The sequence below is a fragment of the Bubalus kerabau genome, chromosome X (genome assembly GCF_029407905.1).
Source record: "Bubalus kerabau isolate K-KA32 ecotype Philippines breed swamp buffalo chromosome X, PCC_UOA_SB_1v2, whole genome shotgun sequence".
NCBI classification, from domain to species: Eukaryota; Metazoa; Chordata; class Mammalia; order Artiodactyla; family Bovidae; genus Bubalus; species Bubalus kerabau.
In genome coordinates this window covers 69,855,637-69,882,661 of record NC_073647.1, presented here as the reverse complement: position 1 = coordinate 69,882,661, position 27,025 = coordinate 69,855,637, and the positions used below count along the sequence as shown (strand labels likewise).

The following is a 27,025-nucleotide window of genomic DNA, read 5'->3' as shown; positions in this document are numbered from 1 at the left end:
GAACTGACCTAAAACATTCACAAAGGGAAAGTGACAAGTTTTACTGACTCTCTATAAGGGTAGTTATTTTTTAAAAGGAGACCGTAAATAGTAAACACCAGTATCCTGGGAATACCATTTGCTTTCACCTCCTGGGCTAATGATGTGTTAGCAGCTGTCTAGCTGGTTAGCATTAAGCATGGGGCTTGGCAGGACTCACTATAGTTCAGTGGGTTTTTTTTCAGGTGGTTTGCTGCCAATATCCTGTTTTTGACAGAAATGGAGTGTGAAAGCATAAAGATGTTTAATTCCACTCCCTGGTCTGCAGACCACTGTGCAATTTGCTTACTCATCTGTAAGAGTAGATTCTTGCTTCTTAAATAAAATGTTCTCTCTGCTACCAATATAATACAAATTCCACTTCTTTTGAAAGCCAATGGAATCCTCCTAAAATACGTTGCATTTCTTGGCTGAAGACTGGATGGCAATTAGAATCCAAGAATAGTCCAAGAAGACTAGAAGAGCTCTTCAGATCCTAGAACACGTCACAGATTTGGCAAGAATTATGTTGTGTGCACTATATAGTAAACTGGCATCTTGTGACTATTTTCTTCCTTCCTTTTCACAAACTTGCTCACCGAGTACCACTGTGGTCCTTTCACCCTTCTCTAATCCTCCTCTTGTCCTGTGCTTGCCCCTCCACCTGAGATGTTTCAAAGAAGACATCTTTGTGCACTCACAAGCCTGCTGTTGTGTGCCAGCATGTGACTACCCATGTATAAACTGGGAGTGGAAAAGCAAAAAAGCAGAAGTGTCCAGTTCTATGTGACATGGGCTCCCATTGGTACAATGCAGTCTTTTGGCTGAAGTTCTATTGGTTTAGAAATTATTCCAAATCCAATGACTGTCTTATGCTTTTGATGTTATTAGAAGAAGCTGGAACAGGACTGGGATATGGAGGAGAAGAGGGCAGAAAAACTGCTCTGAACACGAGAGACAAGGTTTCCAATCAGAGTAAACAAAAGACTACCTCTTCCAGGTGTTTCTCAGTTTTTTCCCCTATATAGGGAAAATGCCAAGGGTTTGGAAAGAACCCTTTGAGAGGGGAAAAAAAAACCAGATGTCAAAGCAGTCCTCACGACCCAGTTTAAATAGTTATTCTCTCATTATACATATTCTTCTTTCCACATATATTCTCTTTATAATATACCCACTTCCACACAAACACACATACACGAGATGAACACTCAGGCAGCCATGTTTGAAATAGAGAGATGCATAGCATGTGGAAGGTTGCTAAGATGCATGCTCTATAGAAAGCTTATCACCACAAAGAAGGGCATGCCCAAACACTGATCAGATACACACCATGCCCTTCCCACATAGACACACATTCACATAACACACCAAGACTGATTATACTGACAAACGTCTGTCCTTATCCAGACTGTAGACACAATAATAAGCAACTTGCAAAGCATTGCACATAGAGCCACTAACTGACCTGGTCAGCTCTGCCCTTCACTTTAAATATAGCATAGTGTTTAAAATCATGAATTCTAGAGTCTAACTGGATACAAATCCTCACTCTGCACTTACTTCCTGTGTGACTTTGTACAAATTAGTTACCTGCCCTGTGCCTCAGGTTCTCTGTCTATAAAATGAGAATAATAATAGTACTTATCTCATAGGGTTATGGAGAAGGCAATGGCACCCCACTCCAGTACTACTGCCTGGAAAATCCCATGGACCGAGGAGCATGGTGGGCTGCAGTCCATGGGGTCGCTAACAGTCAGACACTACCGAGCGACTTCACTTTCACTTTTCACTTTCATGCATTGGAGAAGGAAATGGCAACCCACTCCAGTGTTCTTGCCTGGAGAATCCCAGGGACAGAGGAGCCTGGTGGGCTGCTGTCTGTGGGGTTGCACAGAGTCAGACACAACTGAAGCGATTAGCAGCAGCAGCATAGGGTTATTGTTAAGATTAAATGAGTAAATTCATATAAAGCTCTTAGGAGTAAAAAGAGTTCCTAGAACTGCCTGAGATGGGGTAAACTTAGATTCTAGATTTGATTTAGGTGAGAGGAGAGGGAGTGGGAATGCATTGAGCTGTGGAATTCTCTTTCTGTCCTGAAGTAGTAAATAGTTGATTCCATAGGTGTGCCTGCACTTCTCAATAATCATTCCATCGGAGGACATGGGCCCACCATTAACAGTAATAATGTATCTGGACCACTAACACCATACATAAAAATTAACTCAAAATGGATTAAATCCTTGAATATAAAACCTAAAACAATAAAACTCCCAGAAGAAAACATAGTCAATAAGAACCTTGTGGAGGAAAGCCTTGTGCACTTCTAGTGAGAATGTAAATTGGTGCACCTGATATGGAAAACAGTATGGAGGTTCCTCAAAAAATTAAATGTATCACTACCATATGATTCAGCAGCTCCACTTCCAAGTATTTACCCAGAGAAGATGAAAAACTAATTCAAAAATATGTACCCGGGACTTCGCTGGTGGTCCAGGGGTTTAGAGTCCACCTGCAACATAGAGGTTGCAGGTTCAATCCCTGGTTGGGGAGCTAAGATTCCACATGCCTGGGGCAACTAAGCCCACATGCTGCAAAGAAAGACCCCACATGATGCAATGAGAGCTGCATGCCGATGTTGATGTTTGGCAGAAACCAGCACAATACTGTACAGCAATTATCCTTCAACTAAAAATAAATTAATTAAAAAAAAAAAGATCCACATGCCCAAACTAAGATATGAGGCAGCCAAATAAATAAGCAAATTTTTTTTTAAATATGCACCCCCATGTCCCCACAGCATATTGTAAATAATGCTGCATCTGTTTTGTAGCATTATTTACAATAGCTAAGACGTGGAAACAATCTAAGAGTTCATCAGTGGATGAACAGATAAAGAAATTGTGATATACCTATATAATGTCATAAAAATGAATGAAATCTTGCCATTTGTGACAGTATGGATGGCCCTTGAGGGCATTATGCTAAGTGAAATAAGACAGAAAAGGATAGATACCATATGATCTCTCTTATTTGTGGAATCTAAACAAAAATTTTAATTAAAAAAATAAGCTCATAGATACAAAAAAAATTGGTGGTTGCCAGAGGTGGGGGATAGGGGGATGGGGAAAATGGGTGAGCTGTTTCTAGGGTTTTTTTAACTTAATTTAATTTTTAAAAATAGTAGCAATGTATGTACTTTTTCTGAGAAAATCTATATATTTGCAGTCATTGTGGTATTATATTTATCAGTTATAGCCTAAGTGTGATAAAATTAAGGACACTTTTTATTTTAAGATTCTTTTTTTAAATTTTTTTAAACACCAAAAACATTTTGTACTGGAGTATAGCTGATGAACAATGCTGTGATAGTTTCAGGTGAACAGTGAAGGGACTCAGCCATACATATACATGTATCCATTTTCCCCCAAACCCCACTCCCATCCAGGCTGGCACATAACACTGAGCAGACTTCCATGTGCTTTATAGTAGGTTTTTCTTGGTTATCCATTTTAAATATAACAGTGTGTACATGACCTTCTCAAAGTCCTTAACTATCTTTCCCCTCTGCCATCCCCGGTAACCCATGAGTTAATTTTCTAAGTCTGTGAGTCTCTCCCTATTTTGTAACTTCATTTTTATCATTTCTTTTTAGATTCCACATATAAGGGATGTCATATGATATTTCTCCTTCTCTGTATGACTTACTTCACTCAGTATGACACTCTCTAGGTCCATCCATGTTGCTGTAAATGGACTTATTTCATACTTTTTAATGACTGAGTAATATTCCATTATATATATATACCACATCTTTACCCATTCCTCTGATGATGGACATTTTTTTCCATGTCTTGGATATTGTAAACAGTGTTGCAATGAACACTGGGGTGCATGTATCTTTGGGAAACATGTTTTTCTCTGGGTATATGCTCAGGTCGGGGATTACAGAGTCATATGGTCATTTTTAGTTTTTAGTTTTAGTTTTTTAAGGAACCTCCATACAGTTCTAAATAGTGGCCGTACCAATTTACATTCCCACCAACAGTGCAGGAGGGTTCCCTTCTCTCCACACCATCTCCAGCATTTGCTGTTTGTGGATTTTTTGATGATAAGACATTTTGACTGGTGAGAGGTGATACCTCATTGTAGTTTTGATTTGCATTTTTCTAATAACATCTTGAACATCTTTTCATGTCCCTATTGGCCATGTTTATACTCTTTAGGGAAATGTCTAGTCAGGTCTTCTGCCCATTTTTTGAGTGGGTTGTTTGTTTTGATGCTGCTGCTGCTGCTGCTAAGTCACTTCAGTCGTGTCCGACTCTGTGTGACCCCATAGACGGCAGCCCACCAGGCTCCCCCGTCCCTGGGATTCTCCAGGCAAGAAAACTGGAGCGGGTTGCCATTTCCTTCTCCAATGGATGAAAGTGAAAAGTGAAAGGTAAGTCACTCAGTTGTGTCTGACTCTCAGCGACCCCATGGACTGCAGCCTACCAGGCTCCTCAGTCCACGGGATTTTCCAGGCAAGAGTACTGGAGTGGGGTGCCATTGCCTTCTCCGTGTTTTGATGCTATTAAGTGTCATAAGCTCTTTGTTGATTTTGGAGACTAATCCCTTATCAGTCACATCATTTGCAAATATTTTCTCCCAATCTGTGGGTTGTCTTTTTGTTTTATTGTTTCCTTTACCGTGCAAAAGTTTTTGAGTTTAAGTAGGTCCCACTTGTGTATTTTTGCTTTTATTTCCATTATTCTGGGAGATGGATTAAAAAAGATTTTGCTGTGATTTATGTTCGTAAGTGTTCTGCCTATGTTTTCCTATAAGAGTTTTATACTGTCCAGTCTAATATTTAGGTCTTTAATCCATTTTGAGCGTATTTTTGTGTATGGAGTTAAGGAATGATCTAATTCCTTTTTTTTTTTCAACATGTGGCTGTCCAGTTTCCCCAGCACCATTTGTTGAAGAGACTGTCTTTCCAACATTGTGTAGTCTTGCCTCCTTTTTCATAGATTAATTGGCTAAAGGTCCATGAGCTTATTTCTGGGTCTTCTATCCTGTTCCATTGATCTACATTTCTATTTTTGTGCCAGTATCATACTGTTTGTATGACTGTAGCTTTTTAGTATAGTCTGAAGTCAGGGGGCCTGATTCCTCCTGCTCCATTTTTCTTTTTCAAGATTGCTTTGGTTGTTCAGGGTCTTTTGTGTCTCCATGCAAACTTTGAGATTTTTTTTGTTCTAGTTCTGTGAAAAATGCCATTGGTGATTTGATAGGGATTACATTGAATCTGTAAATTGGCTGAGAGTAAATCTTTACTGCTAAACTCTTTTGTAATGGTTAAGAAAACCTGTCTCACATGTCTCACATGAAGACATTTACCCAGGAGCAGAGTCATGGCCTAGGAGGCCCAACAAGGCAGTCTCAGGGAAGAAGTGTGGGTCCCACAGTAAACTGACTGTGTGACCAGGGTCAGTATCAATACCTGGAGCTGACCACCCCTGACCTGGGTCTCATGGCACAAAAATAATCGAAGCAAGTAAGTGCTGTTAAAGTGGGCATTACTGCTTCCTTCTGCCGGCTCGAGCAGCCATTTTCCCTCTGCTTCCTAACTCCACGAAGGGTTTTTATGGCAGAGAGTTGCTCTGGGCTATCAAATATAGGTACATAAGAGACTTCCCATTGAGTCAGGAATGCCAAGGCCCCAAACAGATCATCTACTCTTCTGGAGTTACTTAATGAAGGGAGGAAAATCAGTGGGCATCCTAAGCTGTCTCCTCTGTTTGCTGTTTAGTGGCTTAAGTCGTGTCTGACTCCTTGTGACCCCATGGACTGTGGCCCATCAGGCCCCTCTGTCCATGGGATTTTCCAGGTAAGAATACTAGAGTGGGCTGCCATTTCCTTCTCCAACAGCAATAAATCTGTGGCAGGTAGACAGTGTCTTCAGTCAGCTGCATAGTACAGCAGAAAGAACTTGGACTTCAAAGCCAGAGAGATGCAAGACTGAACCTGAGCTAACTCTATGTTTGACCTTGAATAAGTCATCAAATTTCTCTTTCTCAGGTTCCTCATTTGTAAAATGGGGATATCACCAACATTATCACAGGATTGTCATAAACACTGAGATTAGAAACAAGAATGCCTCTAGCACAAAGCCCAGGACATAAGATTCAAATATGATTCTCTCCCACTCCTAGTCTCTGCTGACCCTATCACACAGCTGGACTATTCCAGACAAGCAGAGACAGAAAGGGCATTTCAACAGCTGTGTGCATGTCTGTTATAGTGGTGGATGTTGTTTTCATTTTAGGGTTTTTTTGTTTTGTTTTGTTTTTGTTTTTTTATTTATTTGTTTGGTGTTTCGGTTGGGTTGATGGCAAGAAAGATAGGAGATAGAGGTGGAACTGGAAACATTTAAAGGTTATAGGGTAGGCTTGATATGGCTATAACTGGAATTATCAGAATTCCACCAACTTTTCAAGAGCACATTGGAAATTGGAAACTTGGATGGGTTGTGCGAAGAGTGGAGCAAGCAGAAGAATCCAAAATTAGGCAAGTGTTCTGGTCATTTAGTGAATAACCTGGAATTTGAACACTGAGAAACAGGAACTGGAGGAAGAAGACAGCAGAAGGGGAATGGAGCTATAAAGTGAACTTCACTGCACTCCCCCCTCCAAAGGCACAACAACAGAACAAGAGTACATGCCTATATGAACTGTTTTGACTATGAAAACATGGCCACACTGGAAAGCTTATATGCCCTATAGATGTAGGGGAGGAGGGGAGGGAAAACAATGTTAATCCTAACTCATTTTATCCTTACAGCCTGTCATGTGTCCACACCCTCCAAATGTTTCAAACGCAGCCTTTAATGTCCTCAAAATTTTATTTCACTGGAATATATCAAGAATTGTCACAAAAGAATGAAACACATTAGGTGCCTGAGAAATTATAAAGCATTTTCTTTTCTAGTATAAAAATAGGCTATGCCCACACTTCAGATTGCACAGTTGATTTAAGTTTTTCATCTATATTAACTATCAATTGCCATATATTTATTAAGATTGACTATAATCCTCTGAATTAGTCATTTCAGTAGTATAAATGAATAGACTGACTAGGTCACTCTGTACTTATTTCCCATTGTTCATGAAAACCATTTTCTTCACCTATTATTCCACATTGGCTTCAAAACAGCTATTTCATTCTCATGAGGCACTGGGAGGCCAAATCCTCCTCAGGAGCTTAACATTAAGTCTGTTCCTCTTGCTCTTCCATCTTCCACAAAAATACTCACAGAACATTCTGGCTAATAAACATTTTAAAATCCTCAATAAATATTGAACCACTGTGCTGTGCATCTGGAACTAACAAAGAGTTATATGTCAATTACACTTAAATTAAGAAAAATCCCTCAAAGTCACTGTTTTAAAAACCACTAGAGATGAAAGCATCTGTCCTCCCCAAAACATTTCTTTGCCTTTGCTTAGGGGCAGTAATCAAGGGGAATTTGGGCAGGATAATAGGCAAGTTTACTTAAGCATCAACTTAAAGAATCCCCTAGATATTCATGCAGAAGGGCAGTGAACTTTTCCATAGTAAATAAAATTAGTTTAATTCAGTAACTGAAAACCGGCAGCTTATTGAGCATAATAACCCTTTTTGGTGTACCACCTTTGCACAGTTGTGGGTGGGTGATTAAATAGGGCCGTGTGGCTGAGATTTCCAACATTTTTAGTGCTGCAATTTCATCACCACTCCTCTTTCCCAAGGCAAGTTCTAATTCATGTGTTAAATTTGAGATTGATTGTGATTACTGTCTTCCCCACCCTCAGAAATATTGATCCTCTAGAAGTTCTGAAGTTGGAATCTAGGAATCTCTGGCAAAGGTGAGGTGCCCAGAAATACTGCTAGTACTATTAATACCAGGCTTCCCAGGTGGTGCTAGTGATGAAAAACCCACCTGCCAATGCAAGAGCCACAGAAGATGGGGGTTCGATCTCTGAGTTGGGAAGATCTCCAGGAGGAAGGCATGGCAACCGACTCCTGGAGAATCCCATGGACAGAGGAGCCTGGCAGGCTACTGTCCATAGGGTCGCACAAGAGTCAGACACAACCAAAAGCAACTTAGCATGCATATGCACTATTAATACTAGTACTATGAATACTAACAACTGCTCCTATTATCACTCCTGCTGCTGCTGCGGCCACTGGTACTACCATTTATTGAGCCTCGACTATCTGCTTGTTACAGTAGCAAGTGTTTTACATATATTACCTTTCCCTTAAAAATATGATTAGTCTAAGTTTCATAGATAATGAAACAGGCTCAGAGAAGTTACGTGTGTGTCCAGGGTTATACAGCTAGCACACGCAACTCTAAAGCTACCATATCACATTGCATCCCAGAAACCACACACTTTCTATGAGGAGTAAGTTGTAGAAACTGAGGAGTGAGCTGTAGAAACTTAGAGCTGGGCAGGAGGGCCCAGGATTGGAAAGAGGGCTAGAAGCCAAATCAGGATGGGAAACGAAGCATGTATAGTCAGTCAGTGGATCTAGTGACTCTTATTGTGAGCTACCAAGTAATAAATAAACAACTAGAATACTATACAGAGTGTGAGTCTGATCGTTTGGCATTTCAAAAGGATAATAACTATCACTCTATTTATCTTTTCACTTTCATGATCAAACTTCTCACAGCATGCATTTCCTTACAACTTACTTTCTCTTGGACCTCTCTGACTCTATCCTCACCTTTCCACTGAATCTTCTCTCAAAGTTCACAAATGATATCTTCCTATATAATGGCGCCGCTCCAATGGACTCTATCAAGACTCCCACACCTTAAAGGCCTCTCTTCCTTTGCCATCCTGAGCCTCGTTTTGTCAGTTTTCCTCCTCCATTCTGTACCTTCTGTTTCTTTTGCTTTCTTTCAGAATTCACACCCATATATCATTCCCCTTACTCACTACAAGTCATCTTCATGATGGTCAGGGACCACTGGTGATGAACAAGGGACATCCAAGTGATGTATGCCTTGGCCTTGCAAAAGGAAGTATAACAATGGGGTGTTCAGGGGTGTAGGCTCTGGAGCTAAAGTGTCTGGACTCAAATCCACACTCTGTTACCTACTAGCAGCATGACCTTGGCAAATCACTTCAATCTCTCTATATCTCAATGTCTCTATCTGTAAAGCAAGAATAAGAAAAGTGTTTACCTTATAGTGTTGTTGTTAGGATTAAATGAGTTAACACATATAAAGTGCTTACCTGCAATGTAGGAAATCATTGTCACTTATTATTGCAGTCTTTACAGAGGTAATATCTAAAATGTTGATTATGCCCACAATTGAAAATTTTCCTTCTGATATTTAATTTTTTTAAATACACGCCATCCCTCAGTAACTTTGTAAAAAGCTCCAGTCTTTTCATTTATTTTTGGAAAGTCAGCTTGTTGTTGTATTCTCAGTGACAAACAATTGATTTTGGTGTCCTAGGCTTTCTTCTCATTGTACACATTCTCCATGGCTTTCAGTGCTACTTAGGTGACTCCCCAGTATTCATCCCTTTCCCAGACCTCTCTCCTGACCTCCAGACCCAGACAGCTGTCCACTAGGCGTTTCCTACTTGACTCTCTGACCCATGGCACAACAAACCTCACTTGTCTAAAAAGAATTCCATTTATTTCCTAACCTAGTTAAAAGCAACACATTCATTTAGTTCCCCAAGACAGAAACCTATAGATCATCCTGCTATTCTCTCATCTCTCTACCCACTGCATCTAACTACTCTCCAAGAAATATTGATTCTACCTCCTATAAATCTGTTTTGAATTTATCTCCTGCTCCCTAACCATACTGCCACTGCCTTAGGTTGGCCTTCATCTCTCCATGGATCTGTAAAAGCCACCTCACTGGTCTCTTCGCCTTCAGTTTTGACCCTTGACATTTGCTCCATCCTGCACACTACAGCCAGAGCAATCCCGAAATGAAGACTGTATCCAGTTACTCACTTTAAATCCTTCCATGGGTCCCCAAAGTCTACAGGATAAAGTCCAAACACCTGTGCATGGTATACAAGGCCCTTCACTACCCAGGCCCTAGCTACTTCTCCGTACTTACCTCACACAATGATTCTCCTATCGCACATTCTGGCTGAACTAAACTTCTGGTGCTCCGCTGAACGCCTCTATGCTGTTTACCCTCCTGTGTTCTTGTATGGTGTTCCTTTCACTCTCTTTTCTCATTCTGGGGGGCAAAATTCTACTCTTATTTAAGACAATTTGATTTTTGGTCCCACTCTACAGTCCTTCCTAAGTCCCTCAGACAGACAGGTATTTCTTTCTCTACGCTAGCTTGTCATCCTGCACTTACCTTCATTAGAATAATTACCACTTCACATTGTATTTGACATTTTACCTGTTAAACAAGTTCCTTGAGGTCAGGGACTATTTACTGTTTGTCTCTGTATAGCCAGTGTGTGGCATACCATTTTGCCCATACAATTTGCTCATTCCCACCTCTTTTAATACCTCTGCTCCCTGTCTCAGCAGAAGGGGGAATTTATTGTTCCTCATTCAACATTTGTCTAAAGTGCATTTTCTCCACTAAATTTTCCGTAATTATGCTTACATCTCTCTAATGACTCTGTTTTATCATATCCTCAGTGCTTGCAGAAGAATCTTCCAACAAACATATTTGTGCTTTAATGATTTAAGATTCTATTATTTCTTCTAGTTCAACCACTTGAAAACATTTCAGGATCATCTGCTGGAATCACTCAGCACAATGTTTTTTTTAACTAATTTCTGTTAAGATACCTATTTTTATCCTTGGAGAAGCAGACATTGATTGTTGCTATTTCCAAACCAAATACCATTTCAGTGAGCAACAGGAGTAGAAAGGAGAGAACACCAAGTCACCTACAGTTTGAACTCTAAGACTTCTGAAAGTTATTGGAGCAAAGACTTGGTGGCAAGATGAAAAGCTGAAATTCTGCAAATTAAGGGAAGCCAGCTCATCTCCTTTCTTTTTTCTTTCTGTTAATCCTAAAGAGCCATGCCACCCAGGTCCTCAAATGGTCTGAGAAGAGCCAGCAAGAAATCAATCTACCCATGGAGCTTCTGGGATGGACAGACCCATTGTCTGGCAGCATTTCTGAAGAAGAAAACAGATGGCACACAGAATAGCCAGGAAAGTGCTTTAATCCACTCCATGCCCTAAAATTTAACAATAAGATGAAATAAGTAAACCTGGGAGGGCCACGCTACATTCATCTGTGCTCCCTATACTGCATGGTGTTTCACAAACACTCCTCTTTCTTACTGGGTTATTCCTCGCTAGAATAAAAGTTCCTGGAGGTCATCAACAACTTAGGGTTTTGTTTTTTTTTTTCGTAGCCCCCAAATGACCTACCACATGGAGTACATCATGTTTACTCAAGAAATGTGGTTGCCTGACTGATGAGTAAGTATTTTACCATTTTTCTTCCTCTCAGTATTTTCAGGAATGCTTATTTATTCACAAAACCATGCAGACTTGGAAGCCAAGAGGAAATATTCATCTGTTGGTATACATTTTCCCTTGGCTATGCATTAAACAGAGATTTCCTCTGGAAATGTAAACAAAAGATGCCTGATGAGATGGGACAAAGAACTATATATAGAGATCAAGTGGCCAGAGTAGCAAGGTCAGAGCATGCCCTTCCTTAACCAGAATAAAGGAGTCTTGGGCCTGCCTCTCCCTCCTTCCCATGTTCTCCAGCCCCAACAGAAAATATTTTCCAAATGCCTATCCACAGAATTCTGAAAAGCTGGGCAGACTCTAAGAGTTTTGCATTACCAAAGAATTCAGCTAACAAATCTGTGGTGATCCTAATCTCTGTTTCTGTAATAATAGGAAGACTGCAGCTTTGTTTACTTTCTGAGGAGAATAGAGAATGGGGAGAAAGAACCAGGAGGGGGAGGCAGTATTTATGGCTCTTTTATGAAAAGTCAATCTGTGACAAAAATATTTGCAGACAATCAGGAAGGGGAACAGGTCTGGCAGGAAAATAGCCTATTCCAGTTTTCTCAGAAGTGCCTTAGCTGGGATCCTCCACTCCCGCCCGAAGTTAAATGCCTGCTTTACACTGTGAATACAGTCATTTCTGATTGACAAATTTGCATTAGATAAAATGAAAAAAAAAATTCAAATAACCCCTCATTTTCTGGCTCCTATGACAGACAGTCTCCTTCTATTTATTTCATTTTATAAAGTATTTATAAGCATGTATGAAGTCTCAAATCCGTTCTTTAACTGCCTTTCTAATCCTGGGGCTTGTCCTGAAGCCTTCTGGACACACAGGCTCTGTGCTGAATGAACATAATAAGGACCCTGGATTCACCCTATTATTATGGGGAAGTTAGGGCACATTCCTAACCTTTCAGAAGGGGTGATGTCATAGAGCACAGCCATGGGTGTCCAGAAGCTATCCTGTAGGGCCCCCACCAAAGACAGAATCCTAAACTGAAAAGATGGTGGACTTAACTCCCAAGATACACTCTCACTCTTGACATTTAATGCACTATCTCAAGATTCTTTCCCAATTCTCAGTTAATATTTTAACTCCACCGTCTGTATTGCTTGCACATGTGTATCTACATTAGGGTGGATTTGTATAACAGTTTTCCCTCTATGGTTTTTCCAGTGGTCATGTATGGATGTGAGAGTTGGACTGTGAAGAAGGCTGAGCGCCGAAGAATTGATGCTTTTGAACTGTGGTGTTGGAGAAGACTCTTGAGAGTCCCTTGGACTGCAAGGAGATCCAACCAGTCCATTCTGAAGGAGGATTTCTTTGGAAGGAATGATGCTAAAGCCAAAACTCCAGTACTTTGGCCACCTCATGCAAAGAGTTGAGTCATTGGAAAAGACTCTGATGCTGGGAGGGATTGGGGGCAGGAGGAGAAGGGGACGACCGAGGATGAGATGGCTGGATGGCATCAGTGACTCAATGGACGTGAGTCTGAGTGACATCCGGGAGTTGGTGATGGACAGGGAGGCCTGGCGTGCTGCGATTCATGGGGTCACAAAGAGTTGGACACGACTGAGCAACTGAACTGAACTGAAGCCCTCAGAAGATAAATACTGTGTCTCTTCCATTTTCCTTGCACCTGGTACGTGCTATGCATAGTTAGTGTTAGTTGCTCAGTCATTTCTGACTCTTTGAAACCCCATGGACTGTAGCCTGCAAGGCTCCTCTGTCCATGGGACTCTCCAGGCAAGAATACTGGAGTGGGCGGCCATGCCCTCCTCTAGGGGATCTTCCCAACCCAGGGATCGAACCTGCATTTCCTGCATTTGCAGGCAGATTCTTCATCGTCTCAGCCACCAGGGAAACCCAGTGCTATGCATAAGTAAGTATCAATAAAAGGTGACCTTTGGTGTGTGAAAGCAGACAGTGGCCAAGGATTTTATAAGCATCCCTAAGGGAGCCTCTTAAACACCTCCTTTGCTGGTTGCCATGGGGCTGCTCTTCCCAGCTACTCTGCTTACATTTGGCACTAGCGTCATCTCCTGAAGGCTCAAGCAGGAATACTAGCTTCAGAAAGGCACTGTGAAAACATTGCCTATAACCTAGAGGGCCAGAATGAGTCCTTCTTCATTAATACAATGATGTATTGTTTTATGAGGCTAGCTCCTTAATGCTTGAAAACAGTAGGGCCCTGAATTATACAGGTTTGATTGGTGCAATGGGCTGGGAAAGGTTAGAATAGGGCTATGTTTGGGTGAGGCTGGCCAGAGCGATAAGCTTCGGGAGGTGGGGGGAGGGGTGTGTAATAAGATGTTAGAGCAGTGCTAAAGTGAATAAGCAATGAAAAGAAACTGCTTACTTTGCTAATTTGACTACAACTTGCTCTCTACTTAAATAACTTTTTGATGAGAATGAGGAAGCAATTATTATAATTTCTAACCATGTTTTATTCACTATGAACTGTAACCCCACCCTCAATCATGCAAATTCTAAACCAAAGGGATTCCTTTTCTTGTCTCCTGCTCACAATACTTCCTTGTCTCTTCACCAGTGTGGATTTCTTATACTGTAATCTAACAGCATAATCAGAAGCTTTGATAGAGTGGAACATAAAGGGATTCTGATTAGCTGAAAACCAGTCTAAAATGCCTTCTGTTTTGCTTCTCCCCTCTTGCAAAGGATGAGACTGAAGAGAAAAAGAAAAGAATAAAGTAACTATTCACAGAACCATGCCTTTGGAACAGACAGTGAAGGTCATGTATTCAGTTCAATCCCTCATTTTATAGGTAAGGACACTGAAGTTGAAAGGCTAGATGACTTACTCAAGATCATACTACCAGTTAATGACAGAGTCACATTTAGAACCCAATTTTCCAACTTACATTCCAGTATTTTTCTTCCCATTCCTTATACTTCTTCCTAAATTCCCCACCCCATTCCACAGTTTTGCACCTGAGTTTAACTAGTATCCTATGTACCCTACATTCAGCACCACTCTCTTCCACGAATGGAGCACCCAGCAGTGATTAAATTGCTATGGTATGCTCATCCTACCAGAACAACCTACTTTAAGAAACCCAGTACTTTAAGATATCCAAACAATCAGGAGTGGTTACTCATATAAGATTCTTTGCCTTTCATAAGAAGGCAAAGAATTTGCCTTTCTGATTCTTTCATAAGAAGATTCTTCACATTCTTTTAAATAGGAATCCCCAGGGGGGATTAAGAGATGAGATATTAATAAAGTTATTGTATTGCTTAAAATAAACTTGAACCATTACATTTTCTGTGATATAAGTAAGACTAGAACTAGAGTGGTGGTAGTGGTTTTAGTAGCTAAGTTGTGCCCGCCTCTTCATGACCCATTGACTATAGCTCACCTGGCTCCTCTGTTCATGGGATTCTCCAGGCAAGAATACTGGAGTGGGTTGCCATTTCCTTCTCCAGGGGATCTTCCTGACCCAGGAATCAAACCCAGGTCTCCTGCATTGCAGACAGATTCTTTACCATCTGATCTACAAGGAAAGCCCAGCATTTTTACCCAACCACTACCCACAAGGAGTCCTATAATATTTTACCCAACCCTGTCTACACTTTAAGCTCTACTGGTAGCTCATCAAGAAAATCAACACAAAACCAAATGCTATGGCTGAAGTTTCTGGCTCTTGAGAAAAAGAGAGAAAAAGCATCTTTCTTCTATCACGTCCACTTATGAAGAGGTAAACTCCTCTCATAAGCTTTGTTCTGAATTTATATTGTGTAATACATGAAAATTCACAGATAACTTTAACACAGATAACATTTGTTAATGACAAGAAGTGGAAAGGTGATGAGTGAGGACCAGGTAAGGTACATGAAAAAGAAGGGAGAAGAGGCTAGGAAGAAGAGAAGCAATTCTGATTATATTTTTTACAGAAATAATATTGCATTGAACAAACCTCACTCTACCCTCAAGGACCTTGGGTTCCCAACTTTTCTTACTCTCTAGCAATCTCTTTAAGGAGCTATGATGTCCAGTCTGATGAAGAAAGAAACACACTTCATGTTGGATTCTCATACCACCTGCTAGTGGAAGAGGAGACAGCACTGCCACTTGGGCTGATGTCTTCCCCTCCACTCACCACTACCACTTATAATTATCTTTTAAACAATAGCTATCTGCCACTTTTCTTAGAACATGCATCTTGAAGGAATTAGATTTCTTAGAATTCTCATTCTCAGCCTTTTGGCTAAAAGGCAATGGCACCCCCACTCCGGTACTCTTGCCTGGAAAATCCCATGGATGGAGGAGCTTGGTAGGCTGCAGTCCATGGGGTCGCTAAGAGTCAGACACAACTGAGCGACTTCACTTTCGCTTTCCACTTTCATGCATTGGAGAAGGAAATGGCAACCCACTCCAGTGTTCTTGCCTGGAGAATCCCAGGGACGGGGAAGCCTGGTGGGCTGCCATCTATGGGGTCGCACAGAGTTGGACACAACTGAAGTGACTTAGCAGCAGCAGCAGCAGAATCCTCATTAAGCCTTTCACTCCAAATGACTGAGCCATACTCGGGCAAAACAAATCCCCCCAAAAGGATCACTGGATCCTGGTTCTAAAGAATGACAAATGTTTCTGTTACGTACCTCAACCTGCTGGCAGATCTGTATTAGCTTGGCCATTTGATTTTCTAGTTCACTGTTGCGCTTAACCAGGTTGGTGAGGTTCATCTCCAGAGTTTGCTGCCATTGCCAAATACGAAGCCAGAGGGAAGCAGGGAAGATGGGGGAGAAAGAAGAAATTTTCGATGAGTTTGAGACCCAGTATCATGTGGCTATCAGCCAGTCAACAATTATTTCAAAGATTCATTGCATATGGGCCAAGCACTGTTCTAGGTGCTGATTAATAATGCTGTACCTTTGCTCCAGATTGCCATTTTTGGGGAAAAAATGACATCCATGACTTTGAGGAAGTAGGAATTTAATGACTTTAAAGCAACTGTATGTTCTCCATAATATTTTTAAACTTTTAAAAGTATCTCAGAGTCAATATCTCATTTTGCACTCATGGTAATTCTGTGACATAGGGAAAACAGGTTTTATTCTCTCTTTTTTACAGGTGAGTTGACTAAGAAAACTATAACTTATTGAACAGTTACTACTTGCCAGACACTACTTGGGGCAATTTCATACATATCATTTAATAATTATGTCAGCATTTGACAGATGAGAGAAATGAGCTGCAGAGTTGGGTTAAAGTGCTTTGCCCAGTCATAAAACTAGCATATGGCAAAGCTAAGACTGAAACTCAGGTCTCTAGTCATCAGATACAGTTTTGCCTCAGTATTCCATGATATTTTTTTTTTGTCTTTGGTGATAACACTATATTTATCAGTAGGTTCTTTAAGAAAAAAAAAGATGGTATTTCAAATGTGAAATTCATCAGAATCTAGCTTTCTATCTCACAGTTTCCCTCTTTTGGCACTAAGCGAGCTTACAGAAATGCCAGACTTCAAACTGCAAAGCCTGGCTGTATCTAGACAGGACATCTATTGCTTACTATCATTTATTGGGACATAGATTCTTTGCAAATTTGTTTATTACAACAGGGTTACAGCACTACTAAGACCTCCTAGCATATTTTCAGTTGAGCATGCTACTCTCTTCCATTCATCCTGTGGGAAAACAAAAACAGAATGTTATTCACTCTAGATTAATAATAGGATTTTTTAAAATTACTCCTCATTTTCAAGTCTTCAGCTCTGGCGGCTGCTTCTCTTCCAGTACCTGCCCCAATAACCATTCCTCTCTCACTCACCATCCCAACAAAGTCTGTTCCAAATGTAATATCCCAACTTCTGGGCCTTTATTCTGCTAGCATAGCATGCCTTCCCTTGGCCGTGCCCATTGCTTCATTGCTGTCTTCATCGTTCCTACAGTTCATAGTTGTTCAAAGTTCATGTTTTGGGCAGAGGCAGGGAAGAGGGGGCAAGGAAGAGTGGGGAAAAGGTGAGAGGACTCATGTACTTCGCCCCTTTCTTTTCTGCTAGGTAGCTGTGGTTCCTTAGTATCCTTGACACTGTCCCACGAATCTATCCCAGGTGAGTATTCCCATGGATATATGTATTGCTAGGACAGGTAATCTGATCTCACTTGTCCTCAATCTGGATTACGAGAATCAGCTTAATCCCTGCTTCTTGCCAGATCTCTCTTGGGTTCTCTGGCTTTATTCCCATGGAAGTGAGTTTTCACCATTTGTTCCATTTTTTTTGGCTTGGGCACTGTGTCTCTCCTGGCCTTCCTTAACTCCACCACCATCTCAATCTGTGGTCTTCCCCTTAGCAAGGAAAAAGGAAGAGAGAGAAAGGAAAACACGAAGGCCCACAATTATTGATTTGGATGTAAGTTCTAAGCAAAGAAGATGTCAGGACAAAGGAAAGAGATGGCAGTTCAGAGACTTAATACATAAGGTATTTCGTTTGTATTTAATACAGAAGGTATTGCGCACCCACTCTATTCAAGGTGCTTTGACTTCAGAGATAAAGAGGAGATGAAATTAAGATGGGTCTTAGAGAAGGAGAAATATTATATGATATCCTTACACATGAAATCTAAAAAAAAAAAAAATACAAATGAACTCATTTACAAAACAGAGACTCACAGACTTAGAGAATGAAATTATGCTTCCCAAGGGGAAAGGGTAGAGGGAAGGGATACTTAGGGAGTTTGGGATGCACAGGTACACACTTCTATATATTAAATGGATAACCAACAAGGTCCTACTGTATATCACAGGGAACTCTGCTCAATGTCATGTGGCAGCCTGGATGGAAGGGGAATTTGGGGGAGAATGGATACATGTATATGTATGGCTGAGTCACTCTGCTAGACATCTGAAACTATCACAACATTGTTAATTGGCTATACTCTAATATAAAAAAAAGCTTTTTTTAAAAAAAAAGGCAATTAATTTCACCAAGTACTTTAGAGTGTTTTTTTTTTTTTTTTTACTTTACAATATTGTATTGGTTTTGCCATACATCAACATGCATCGGCCACAGGTGTACACGTGTTCCTCATTCTGAACCCCCCTCCCACCTCCCTCCCATTATAGAAGGGCAATGTTTTCTATGTAAAAAGCATTCTTATGGCCCATATTGGGGGCCTGTTGATTTCCTCTGTCAGCATTGAAGTCTAGGCCCCTAACATCAGAACATAGATCCCCCATAACTGTCCACCCTGAGACTCTTACCCAGACCTGTGGATTCAAATTATTTTCAACTGGATGGTGATAGATTTACTTATTCATGGTACTTATCATAATTTATACTTAGATAGCTGTTGGTGCTTGTTTATTGTCCATCTTCTGCTCTAAAGTGTAATTTCATCTCCCTGAAGGGGAGTTATGTCTGATTTGGTCTTAGTTGCAACCCCTCTGCCTGAGGGGCATATTATAGTTCACATATACTGAATAGAGGAATTGAAAGAGTGAATCAATGGACATTCATGACAACTAAGTTTTAAATATGGGCCCTAGAACTTACTTTGAAATAGTTAATATTTTTAAAAGCCTTATAATGGATATTACTAAGTTAAATTTTGGGGGGTTGATATTTTTTATATATTTATTTTTATTTGTTTATTTGGCCACACCGGGTCTTGCTGCAGCACACGAACTCTTCGCTGCTGGCATGTGGGATCTTAGTTCCCCAACCAGGGACCAAACTCTAGCCTCCTGCATTGGGCTCGTGGAGTCTCAGCCACTGGACCACCAGGGAAGTCCCTGATATTTCTTTAATTGGAGGATAATCGCTTTATAATATGTGCTGGTACTAAATTAAAACTGATATGTATTTTATTAGTACTATGAAGGCCATTATATTAGCTATCATAGGATATTCATTAGTGTACATGTTGATTTCTTTGGGTGTCATGTAAATATATAGAGGATATATAATATGTGAATAGAAAAAAATTAAGATGGGTCTTGAAGGATTTTAATAGAGATGAAGGAGGGCAGGGCATTCCAGGCACAAGGAACAGCATGAGCAAAATAAAAGGGAATAAAGCATAGGACATATCCAGGGAACAGAGTTGAGTTTGGCTAGAACAGAGGGTACAAAAAAATAGTGGGGCACAAGGCTGGAAATGGAGATTGAGGCCGTTATGAAGGTCTTAAATGTCTAGGTGAGGAGTCTGTACTTGTTTTTCAAAGCAGTAGGGGTTTATCAAAGGCTTTTGAGCAAGACAATGACATAATCAGGGCTGCATTTATGAGATCAACCTATGTGGGGCAGACTAAAACAAGAAGACCTGGGAGCAGGGGCACTGGTCAGGAGGAGACTTGCAATATGCAAAGCAGTTGGTAATCAGATATGGGCCAAGCTAAGAGGATAATCAAGAGAAACGTGTTTCAAGAAAGGATTTGTCACTCTTAAATATGCAGAGAGGGCAAGAAATATGAGGCCTGATAAAAGGCAGCTGGATTTGGTAATTAGAGGTCACTGGTGACCTTTGAAAAAGGAGTTTCGGCAGAGTTTTGGAAGCAAGTGCCAAACTCTGCAGGGTTAGTATGTCAATAGTGATGACGTAGAGGCTACAAGTCTGGACTCCTCTTCAAAAATTGAGCCATAAGGTGAATATGATGGAACTGTAGTTTGATGAAAAGGTCCAGCTCAAGTTAGAGAGTAGGCATGGGTAACGGATACAATCAGTTTGTGATTTCCTCAGGCAGAGTGGTCCAGATTCCTAGATCAGTGGACATTCCATGTATCACAAATGACTCTATCGACATATTAGGTAAATATAGTGTAGATTGATGAACTCAGAGCAGATATAATGTTAGAAATCTGTATTTCAACTGTACTGTGTTTTCTTTCAAACATGGGATTCCAAGGGGAGAATGTTTCCTAACAAACGCATGCAACCTGTTGCAACACTTGTCATGAAACTGGTATCTTATAAATAATTCATAGTGTAGAGCAGTACTAATCCCTGCCGTGTGTTCCTCATTTATGGCTCACAACTGAGACTCACAGCTTCTGTAAAGCCACTGAAAACAAAAATTAGGGCTGAACATACAATGTGGGGTCTGATTAGACTATAGACCTTGGGTTACCATCACAACATTATAGCAAATGGTTATTTCGCTCTGCCCATCCCCTAGCAATTTGCTGAATGCCAGCACATTTTATCAACCCAGAACTAGAACTGACAAGATGACTCTAATTTCAACCTTACTTCATTAATATGAAAGTGCTTGGAAAAATAAATCTTTGGCTAATGAAAACACCATCTGTTGATGGCTTTTTGCCACTGTTTTCTTACATTACGAGACATAATTCGAGGGAAATACCGAACATTTACTTACTCACTTCCTATTCATTTACTGGGAATTAAAGCCTCCTCTCAAACTGGAATTGATTCTCAATAGTGAACATATGCAAAGGGAAGCAGAGAACTGAAGCAATTATGCAGTCCATTTCCTCACCCTTCCTTATCATGCCTAGCCCTAACGAATCATTTGCAACTAGAAATTCTGTGTCACTCTAGTTTTGAATGATTTCATTGATTTGGCCAAGTAATTATCATGGCTATATGCTGCTGCTGCTGCTGCTGCTGCTAAGTCGCTTCAGTCGTGTCCGATTCTGTGCGACCCCATAGACGGCAGCCTATCAGGCTCCCCCGTCCTTGGGATTCTCCAGGCAAGAACACTGGAGTAGGTTGCCACATATGCTGAGTAAACTAAAAGGATGTGTGTGTGTGTGCACATGTGGGTGTGTGCAAAATCTTATGTAAAACATGTCTCTTTGTTGTTGTGTTGCTCTTGTTCTTTTCTCATGCAGTCCACTTAGTGACTGGGCCAGGCTCTCTCTGCCTAACCCTAGTTAGTGCAGTTTTCTCTGAACACTTGATCTATGATAATGAGCGGGCCCAAGTGGCAGGGGAGATTGGAATGGAGATATCTGCTGGAGGAAACAGGACAGGAGGTTGGCAGGGAGAGCAGGATGAAGCTCCCATTTCCTGCTGCAGGAGGTTACCTCTGGCCCCTTCTGTGCTTCCCTGAGGCTTAGAGAAGCCATTTAGCTATGAAACTGTGACACAACCTGCCCCCTCCACACTTCCAGGTGACTACATTTGTTAGAGCTCTCGCAAAACTGTACATGTGTCTAAATGGCACAAAGTGAGGGGAAGACTTAGCTGATTTGCATAACTGAGATTTTAAAAGGCCCAAGTTAGCTTAATTGGCAGTCTACACTGATTACATTTTTACCCAAGTTCCACCTCATTTGTGTCATATAGACTTGGCCTGTTTGTGTTTTGTTATACCCTTCCCAAAGAGGAAAATGCTTTGCTATTTCTGAGAAAGTCAGGCACAGGCTATTCTTCTTCCAGACAGCTTCCCATAAAAAGAAATGGCTTCACTAACCCTCTCAAATAATTGCTGTGTTTTTTTTTTTTCACTTCTTTAGACACAGGTTATTTCAGATAACTTTATCATTGCTTCACTCAAGAAATCTAACTACACATTCAAACACCAGCTCTTCATTAAAACCAGAGAGTCCCCTTATGGCACACACTTGACCGTGATCTTCATCTGTCATGCTCCAGGAAGGCACATGTATTCACGCATATATGAGCACACCTATATACACCTACCTGACACAGCAAGTCTTGAAGCCTAGAAATGGGCAAAGCCTTTCTGTTTTGTTCTATTGAAACATGTTTTATTGCCACTGAATGCCACAGAATTCTCTCTTGCTTTCTACAAGGTACAAGGCGAACATTATCTAAACCTAGACAAGATCCCCACTGTTTTGACGTGGGAACTGAACCTTGGAGGTTGCAGGGAGAAGTGAATGGAAGAAAGGCCAACCCACCCCAAATCTCAGCCTTCCCAATTGACAGCAGACAACTTCATCTTTAAAAATACTTGGAGCCAGTGACCCCATTGCTATTCTTTGACAAGCTCTTTTTGACATCCTGTCTATTCACTGATGTTCCCAGCTCTTCCAAAAGCCAGTAGCCAAAATCTTAGCACAATTTTGGGGTCACATTCTGCCTTTTTTTAACTGCTTGTCTTAAAATACTTACTTTGCTTTTGCTTCAGTCTGTCACTTTATGTATCAATTACATATGGCCTTTCAACAGCAGAACACACCATCTGGTCCACAAACTGAAGCCCACACCCTTATGCCTGAATTTATTTCTTCCCCAAACATTTATTTGCTGTTGTATAGACACAGGCTTTGTCCCAGAATGAGAGGCAGGTGACATACCGGGGATATGAGATCTGCCCTCCCTGAGGGTTTCTTGGGGAGCCAGCAGACTGGTCTTCAAGCCAGGTGAAACAGGTAGCCAGCCCTCCTCTTCTCAGAAGGTCCTGAAACCATCCAGCAGAGATGGCACCCTCTCCCAGCCTCCTTAGCAGAAATTCTACACGAACGACCTACAAGCTACACACTCTTTTCTTTTTCCTCTCTTCAGGGGTGTGTCCTGGGTAAGTCTCTAGCTTAAATGTGTAAATTATGATTTGGACCTTCTAAAAGAAAACCTATACTAAAAACCTAAATCTAGTGTTTACTTTGATAATACTAACCAAAGGAACTCTACTTTCGCAGAGGCCTCACTACTCTCTTTCACTTGCATGATTCTTTTTTGCTCCTGCCTCTTCATACACATCCTCCCCTTTCTCCTTCATTTGTTGCCACCCTCTGTTGTCTTCCTTCTAGACCAGGAGGGTGATTCAGGGCTTGCTCCTCAGCTCTCATTCAGCCCACTACTGCAAGCTTCTCCCTCCATGCTAAAGACCCTCAAACCTATGTCTCTGGCCCTGATCTTTCAGCCACCACAAAGGCCCAAATGTCAACTCCTTCTAGAACATTTGCCCTTTCAGTTCTGAGAGTGCTCCATGCTCAACTTCCACCAGATATTTGAACAAACTATTTTCTCTGGACTACAACACTCCTTGCCCCTAACCCAACCTTGTCCCTCAACTGGGGGTCCAAAATGCCACCCAAAGTCTCTTTTTTTGCCCCTCCTATGTAGTCTCACACCCTCCCCCCACCGCCCCTCAGTGCCTCCACTATCACTCACCACAGTCTTGTCACTGTGTTCTCACTTGTCTGCCTCCCCACACTAAGCTGAGCACTCCACCAGGGTTGGGGCTGTGTTGTGTTTATCACCAGAACCCCAACACCTCTTCTAGTGATTGGCACCTAATAGGTGTTTGGTAAATGTTTGATGCGTGGTAAATGTTTGATGCGTGAGTGAATATTAAGTGATCCATGATCAATCACATAAACTCAAATCTGAAGTCAAGTCAACCCCCGAAACCACTAGCCCCTTTCTAATTTCTCTATTTCTATGTCCAATACCACCATTCTTCAAGACATCTCCTCAAAAATCACTTTTTAATTCTTTCTCTTCATTATCTATAAGTACTGTATTTGTTCTCCAAGTCCTGTCAATTCTTTCTTAAGTTTCTCTCCAATTGGCCCTCTTCTCCAACAAAATCATTTGATTCCTGCTTTTAGCTTAGTGACTTCCTTTCACCGACCTTTCCTCTGTGCTTCAGAGTACCCTGTGCAAACCTCTGTCATGGCACTTATCATACTGAATTCAGAGATGTCCTTATCTATCTCCCTTATTGAGCTCAAAGTTCCTCAGGGCAGATACTGTGCCTTATTTCCCATGTCTCCAGATCCTACTACAATGACCTAAAGACCCAGGGATCAAACCCGGGTTTCTTGCTCAGACATATTCTTTACTGTCTGAGTCACCAGGGAAGCCCCATCTCGTTTATTAAGTGAAGTCTCTCAGTCGTGTCCAAGACTCTTTTCAACCCCATGGACTGGCTTCTCTGGTGGCTCAGATCATAAAGCATCTGCCTACAATTCGGGAGACCCAGGTTCAATCTTTGGGTTGGGAAGATCCCCTGGAAAAGGGAATGGCAACCCACTCCAGTGTTCTTGCCTGGAGAATTCCATGGACAGGGAAGCCTGGCGGGCTCCAGTCCATGGGGTCACAAAGAGTCAGACAAGACTGAGAGACTAACACTTTCATTTTAAATAAATAAAATGCATGCTCATTAATTGCTTTTTAAATGAATGAATGAGCCCCAGAGCTAAATCCCTGGGGCTACAGTTTAAGTTCTTGTCTGTTCCATCTTCAGGGGAGATAAAGAACAAGACATTACCTCATATATCAACGCTTCATGAACTTGAATGTCATTATTACATTTTCCCCTTTAAACCTCACTTCTTTGGGTTTAATAATTCTTGTTTCTTTAATCTTTCCTTGTTTATATTATATTTCTGTAATATGTTCTTTTGCCCAATAATAACAGACAGGAGTTTCATCCACCCAAGAACAATCTTGGAGTTAATGTTTTGTAAGCTGTTCTCAGACTGATGATTGTTAGCTCTTTCAGATGTTGATGAAGAGGAGACTTGGGACAAAAGAAATAAAAGAAAAACAGAAAGATAAGAGCACAGATAGGGCTTCCCTTGTGGCTCAGCTAGTAAAGAATCCACCCGCAATGCAGGAGACCTGGGTTTGATCCCTGGGTTGGGAAGATCCCCTGGAGAAGGGAAAGGCTACCCACTCCAGTATTCTGGCCTGGAGAATTCCATGGACTGTATAGGTCTCAACGAGTCGGACACTACTGAGCGACTTTCACTCACTCACTCACTCAAGAGCACAGATAGTTGGAATACCCACTTGCTAAACTTACTCTCAAATCTGAGAAACAACAGAAAACATCATCCAACACAGGAGCCTGTTACTACTACTAATAGCGTCAGGGAATCAATATAATTATTGGAGGGAGATAAAGGTGATTCAAATGAGTCTTAGCACACAGTTCAAGTAGAAATGGAATAAAATGCATTTTTTTACCCTCCCACACACATACAGAACATGTACAGATTTATACATATTCTAAGTAGTCAGGGGCAAGTCTTAGACAATTAACAGACTACAGATCTACAAGCAAGAATGATTTTAAGTTTGTGAGATGAAGGCTGGTTTAGCTGGAAAACCCCATGACAGATATTACAGCTCAGACAGTAAAGAATCTGCCTGCAATGTGGGAGACCTGGGTTCGATCCCTGGGTTGGGAAGTTCCCCTGAAAAAGAAATGGCAACCCACTTCAGTATTCTGGCCTGGGAAATCCCATGGACAGAGGAGCCTGGTGCAATACAGTCCATAGAGTCACAAAAAGTTGGACATGATTGAGTGACTAATACTTTCATACACACACATCTACCACTGTACCTTAGGGGGTGCAAATCTGGACACAAATGTTCTGCTCTTATAATATCAATATTTAGCTAGTGTGATTCAGTACCTAAGTGGGTGAAAGTGAGAAACAATTCTTTCTGTTCCTTCGGCTATGGTAACCTACCCTGTCCTCTTAAAGATTTGTCTCATCATGAAGCTCATTTATTGGCGATCCCTTATCTCAGGATGGGGTCTACTGAACCCCTAATTCTCCTTAGGGTGACCACAGAAAACCTGCCCTACACTCACGACCCCTTCATACCCCAGTTATCCACAGATTAGCCCACAGAAGATGAACACAGGCACTCTCTCCTCTTCACACAGAATGACACACATTTATAGATACACAGACACACACACAGATTAAATTCTCAGCCACCCACCCACGCAGAGATACACATACTCGTGTATAGTGACATATACAGATGTATGCAAATATGCCCTCTCTCAACCCAGTCTCTCATAAAGATATTTCTCCTTATTTCTCTGATATTCATCCTGGTTCAGAAACAAACATCCATTGGTAGATAAGCTGTGAGGGTATCTGTTTTGGCAGACAGAAGTGGGTGTCAAGTGGGTGAGTAGACAACCGACTGGGAGAAGGTGGTGGCTGAGTGAGAATGGGTGGGTAGATGACAGAGTGACTGAGTAGGAAGAAGGACAAGTAACCCACTATGATAAGATTCTAGAATATCATATTTTCCAACCTTTTAACTCTCACTGTGGTTTTCTTTTGAACATTCTCCAAGTCTCATATCTCCCTTCTCTTTGTCTGGCAATCTTTAGCTCTCTCTGTCTCAGTCTTTGTTTGTATGTGTGTGTGTGTTGAAGGGGGAGTGCGGGGGAGGAACTTTTACTTTCTATAGCAAAAATCTTACTCTAGTGCCAGGTAATATTTTATAACAACAAGATCCCTGATAGGTAAATGTAACTGCATTTAAGAATTATTTGTAGTAATGAATTTGTGGAAATGTAATAAGAAAAAGAAAATGTACTTGTTTATTCCCTTCAGGAAATTCCTCTATTCCCCCTGGTTTTCATCAGCTATATTTTTGGCAGGCTGTGGGCATGGAAATGTGAAGACATCACTCTCAAAGAGAATTATAATAATCACATCTGATTTATACAGATGTCACCTTAGGGTTAGGCAGTTAGAAAATCCAGCAGTCAAAATGGATAGGTACCTGAAATTGAGGACATGTCACACTTTTGCTAACACTCTGGTTTTTATCATTATTAG

General features: G+C 41.1%; 1 protein-coding gene across 2 annotated transcripts in view; it reads right to left on the bottom strand.

Moving 5' to 3' along the window:
- The window catches only part of MID2 (midline 2), a 104,907-nt gene that overhangs the window by 59,487 nt on the left and 18,395 nt on the right, over positions 1 to 27,025 (bottom strand). For both annotated transcript variants that reach the window (XM_055563909.1, XM_055563910.1), the window contains exon 3: positions 16,149 to 16,244. In XM_055563909.1, the coding sequence (XP_055419884.1) occupies positions 16,149 to 16,244 (96 nt within the window). The remainder of the gene's footprint in view (positions 1 to 16,148; positions 16,245 to 27,025) is intronic.